Consider the following 5,431-nt stretch of genomic DNA (forward strand, 5'->3'; position numbering starts at 1 on the left):
ATTCAATTAGTAAAGAATCTCGATTTCTGATAGGGTATTATTTGTTAGTAATTTTATTACTAAATTCTCGCTTTTATCCCTGCCAAATATTGTGTTAAGTACTGATATCTACTTATATTCAGTATTTGGATTTAATTTCAGGGGATGGAGTAGAAAACTACCAAAAAGAAAGGAAACAAGAGACAATTGGGCTAGGGCCCACCTTTTGTACTTCATTGGCTCAAGTCCTACGGGAGAGAGCATGAGTAATCTTTTTTTGGCTTTTAAGAGGGACATCAGCGGGGACCACGAGCCAAGGAAGAGGCTTTTTCTTCATGTGGGCTCTTGAGGGAAAGAAACGAAGAGAGGCTTAAAGAAAGAAGAATTCGGCAGGCTTGTTGTTTTATTGTTCGGGGGGACCACAGACTAGATAGCTTTTAGTCATCTCTCTTTTGTTCCTATATAAGGAAAAAACGTACAGAAGCTACGCACGGCTCTAGTTTTAGCTTTTAGCATAGCTTTTAGTTTTCTCTCTTCCGACTGGCCTTTAACACACGCCAGGTGTTCGACAATATTCCCCAACGGGAAAAACATCTCTTATTCCTTGCTTTCTAGTAAAAAACGCAATGCCTTCGCAATCCATTAATTTGCGTAGAGATTTATTCATGCGGCGTGGCTAAGCCTTTCATCTAGTCAAGGGTTAACTCGACAGCACAGTCCCGAAAATCTATGAGATCTAATTAGTTTTCACGCATTCCTCAATTTATTAATATTTGCACGTTGCCCGCTTGAATTTTCATGGGATTATTTTATTAATTGGATGTCAAGGGCCCGATGTTCAATGTGATTTATTAATCTCGTGCCAATTTAGTCAATTAAATCCGTAATTATTTGATTGATTAATATTAGTGGCAACTGGTGTGTTTACACATTAGGAGAACGTGCAATCTAATTTAAATAACCCTCGTAGCATGTTATTGATTAGGGTTAGGTTTTTCTAGTTATTAATGCAATTGGAAAATTAATTCCTACGGTCGTACCTGGGAGTATTTTCTGGTTGGGGGTGATCAATGGTCGTACCTTGGTCATCTATAAATTAAGAAAAAATTGGTCGTTAGAGTTCGTCGGCAACTATAACTAGCCTATTAATAAATTAAGCGAACCTTTCTTGCATCAATGATCGGATAAATGGACTGCGTCTGAATAGTTGTATCCTTGGCTAGAATTTATTTATTCTTGATTTACTTCTTGCTATATTCGTGCTAGTTAATTATTCATTTTTACTTGAATTGTTTAATTATTTTTAGTTTCATTCCGGTGAAATCCCCCCTTACCAATTGCAATTTAAAAGAGACAAATATCGTCAGTCCCTGAGGAGACAACCCTACTTGCCACTGTCTACTTTTCAGTAATTTTTGTCACCTAATTAATTCTGCTATATCGGATTAAGCAAACTCTTCGGGAACAGGGTGAATCAAGTAACCCATTGCACACCTAGAGTCCCTGCTCCAGTACCTATGATTAATTATTGACTGATTTTAGTGGTATTTAGATTATTATTATTATTATTGTACAGGTTCGGCACCTGTCAATTTTTGGCGCCGTTGCCGGGGACCGGCGTTATTTATTTGTCCTTTTTAAATCTAATTTGTTTTTGCTTTCTTTCTTTCTTTCTTTCCGGTATTTTTCTAGTTTATGCCTCGTTCTTCTCTTACAGGCGAACTAATTTTCGATCCTGAAGTAGAGAAGACTGCACGTCGAACTAGGAAAGAGACCAGACAGCTCAGAGAGGAGCATTCCAGTGTGGCATCTCAAAGACTAGATCCAGAGGCTGAGTTGACAGATTTACTTGGCGAAAATTCGAGTGATTCGTACCAAGAGAACGTCGCCATGGCAAACGCACAAACATTAAGGGAGTTGGCTGCTCCAAACTTGACCCAACAACCTCTTTGCATAACTTTTCCTTGCCTTAGTGAGACTGCAGCTTTTGAATTAAAACCTGGTCTAATACATTTGTTGCCTACTTTTCATGGTCTGCCAGGAGAGGAACCCCACAAACACATGCAGGAATTTGATGTGGTGTGTTCGAGTATGAAGCCTTCGGGAGTAACTAATGAACAAATTAAATTAAGGGACTTCCATTTTTCTCTCAAGGATTCGGCAAAGGACTGGTTATACTGTCTACCTGCAGGCATTACAACCACGTGGACAGAGATGAAGAAAAATTTTTTTGAGAAATATTTCCCTGCATCCAGAGATGCTAGTTTGCGAAAGGAAATATGTGGCATCAAACAATTTCACGGGGAATCCTTGTATGAATATTGGGAGAGGTTCAACAGGCTACGCACCCGATGCCCTCATCACCAGATAAGTGATCAACTGCTAATTCAGTACTTCTACGAGGGGCTACTGATGAACGATAGAAATATCATTGATGCAGCAAGTGGAGGTGTACTGGTAAATAAGACTACCCAAGAGGCTTGGGAACTAATCGAGCGAATGGCAGAGAACTGCCAGCAGTTTGGTATGAGAGAGGATGTTCCTACGAGAAAGGTCAACGAGGTAAGTTCATCTTCCATTCAACAGCAGTTATCTGAATTAACCTCATTTGTTCGATAGATAGCTGTAGGAAATGTACAGCGGGCCACAGTGTGTGGGATTTGTACGAACATTGGTCATACCACTGACGCGTGCCCACAGTTACAAGATGAGGGAACTGAGCAAGCAAACATGGCCGGTAACATGCCCATGCCACGTAGACAGTATGACGCCTATTCCAACTCATACAATCCGGGTTGGAGGGATCATCCAAATCTGAGCTATGGGGAAAATAAGCAACAAAATTTCATCCCTAATAAACAGCAGGGCTTCCAGCAACAATATTAAACAAGGAATCAACCCTCCTCTGCCTCGGGTATGTCCCTAGAAGACATGATTAAAACCATAGCCTCTAATACTATGAAATTTCAGCAGGACACTGAGGCCAGCAGTCAAGAGATGAAGGCACGTATGCAAACCTTGGAAAATCAGATGAGTCAATTGGCCTCAATTGTTAACCGACTGGACTCCCAGGGAAAGGGAAAACTTCTATCCCAACCTGAGGTGAATCCCAAGAATGTAAGTGCAATGACCCTCAGGAGTGGGAAAGAGGTTGAAGGACCAGCACCAATGGCTCCGAAGGACAAAAATGAGGACTGCATTGAGAAGGAGCTTGAGGAAGAAGGAACGTCTGGCACAAATAAAGAGGTAATACGTACCCCAGTGGTTCCAGTTAAGCCTAACCCACCACTTTTTCCTAACAGGTTGGAAAGGCCTAAAAAGCAAGACAAGGAAAAGGAAATTCTGGAGATGTTTAGAAAGGTGGAGATAAATATCCCCTTACTTGACGCAATTAAGCAAATACCCCGGTATGCCAAATTTTTGAAGGACCTATGCATCAATAGGAAGAAATTGAGGGGAGATGAAAGGATAATTGTGGGAGAGAACGCATCCACAGTGTTTCAAAGAAAACTTCCGCCCAAGTGTGGAGACCCAGGTATGTTCACTATCCCTTGTAAAATAGGGAACACTAGCATTAGGAATGCCATGTTAGATCTAGGAGCCTCTATAAATGTGATGCCCAAGGCTATTTATGCTTCTCTAAATTTGGGTCCCTTAAAGGAAACTGGCATTATAATTCAATTGGCTGATAGGACTAATGCTTATCCCGATGGGGTGATAGAAGATATGTTAGTGCAAGTGAATAATTTAGTGTTCCCCGCTGATTTTTATATTCTTGATATGAGTGATGAACGTTCTCCAAATCCATCACCAATTTTGTTGAGGAGGCCCTTCTTAAGCACGGCTCGTACAAAAATTGATGTTAGTGAGGGCACCCTAACGATGGAATTTAATAGAGAAATAGTTCATTTTAGTATATTTTAGGCCATGAGATATCCGTGTCATTCTAATGCTATTTTTGCTGTGAGTGTAATAGACCCTTCAGTGTAAGAAGTATTTGAAATTAATGGCAGGGATGAATTGGAGATAGCAATCACCAAACATTTGGATCTGGAAGCAACATGTGAAATGGAGTTAGGTGTCAGTTTGCAAAGAATGGTTGGAGCCTTGCATTCACTAGGCAAAAGTTTTCTAAGGTATGATGTCGCTCCTATATTCGTGTCTGAACCACACCTAAAGCTATTACCTTCTATAGTGCAGGCACCTGAAGTGGAGTTAAAACCTCTGCCCGAACATTTAAAGTATGCCTATCTAGGTGAAAAAGAGACGGTACCAGTGATAATCTCATCCAAATTATCACCCAGGGAGGAGGATAAGCTGCTACGGGTTTTAAGGGAGCATAAGGAAGCTATAGGTTGGACAATTGCGGACATAAAGGGTATAAGCCCGTCCGTGTGCATGCATCGAATTCGCCTGGAAGAGGATGCTAGGCCGATAAGACAACCACAAAGGAGATTGAACCCCATCATGATATAAGTGGTCAAGAAAGAGGTAATCAAGCTTCTGGACGTAGGAATTATTTTTTCTATCTCAGATAGCCCATGGGTGAGTCCAGTCCAAGTGGTGCCAAAGAAAGCAGGGGTAACTGTGGAAGAAAATCATGAAGGGGACCTCGTTCCAATTCGAAAGCCTACGGGTTGGCGCCAGTGCATCGATTACCGCAAATTGAACACGGTGACCAAGAAGGATCATTTTCCTCTTCCATTCATCGATCAAATGGTTGAAAGGTTAGCTTGTCGTGCCTATTATTGTTTTTTAGATGGTTTCTCTGGTTATTTTCAGATAGCAATTGCATCAGAGGATCAAGAGAAAACAACTTTCACTTGCCCCTTTGGCACTTTTGCCTATCGAAGGATACTATTTGGATTGTGCAATGCCCCTGCAACATTTCAGAGGTGCATGATTAGCATTTTTTCTGAGTATGTGGAGAGAATAATTGAAGTATTCATGGATGACTTCAGTGTCTATGGTGATAGTTTTGACGATTGCTTAGATAACCTGACACATTGATGTTAACGTGCACAATATGGCGCAGAATCTGGCAGCATTTATGCAGCAAGCCGGGTTTTCTCCTCAGTTTTCGCCTAACCCTCCCATGTTTTGATGACCCTGGGGAAGTACCGTTGCCCTTCTCTTTACTGTTATTGCTGGTTTATCACATTGAGGGCAATGTGTCAATTAGGTGTGGGGGGGGTCTCTGTTTGAGTGCTAGTATTCCTTGACTGGTGTTTTTTCCTTTACTCTTAGTTTGATATTTATCTCATTCACATTTATTTTCTCTCCCTTTCTCTAGTGGTCAGTTCTAATTTGAATACCAAGTTGAATGTTGGTTTTTGTCTCTAATTTTGATATTGCCGAGATTAAAAAAAAAATGAAAAAAAATGATATCAAGTTAAGGGGGTTAAGTTCAGGAATCTCTCGCTGGTGAATATCAGTAATTGCTTGACTTTTC

General features: G+C 40.8%; 1 protein-coding gene and 1 non-coding gene across 2 annotated transcripts; one reads left to right on the forward strand and one right to left on the reverse strand.

Annotated features, from left to right (window-relative positions):
- Positions 1 to 2,241: 2,241 nt before the first annotated feature.
- On the reverse strand, positions 2,242 to 2,348 carry LOC113738336 (small nucleolar RNA R71). The gene has a single exon (XR_003460121.1). It is a non-coding gene; the product is annotated as a small nucleolar RNA R71 (small nucleolar RNA).
- Positions 2,349 to 2,895: 547 nt separating this feature from the next.
- LOC140038371 (uncharacterized) lies at positions 2,896 to 4,989 on the forward strand. The gene is made up of 3 exons (XM_072083708.1): positions 2,896 to 3,840; positions 4,180 to 4,357; positions 4,514 to 4,989. The coding sequence occupies exons 1-3, from the start codon at positions 2,896 to 2,898 to the stop codon at positions 4,987 to 4,989; spliced, it is 1,599 nt and encodes a 532-aa protein (XP_071939809.1).
- Positions 4,990 to 5,431: the final 442 nt, after the last annotated feature.

This window comes from Coffea arabica, chromosome 3e (genome assembly GCF_036785885.1).
Source record: "Coffea arabica cultivar ET-39 chromosome 3e, Coffea Arabica ET-39 HiFi, whole genome shotgun sequence".
Classification (NCBI taxonomy): Eukaryota; Viridiplantae; Streptophyta; class Magnoliopsida; order Gentianales; family Rubiaceae; genus Coffea; species Coffea arabica.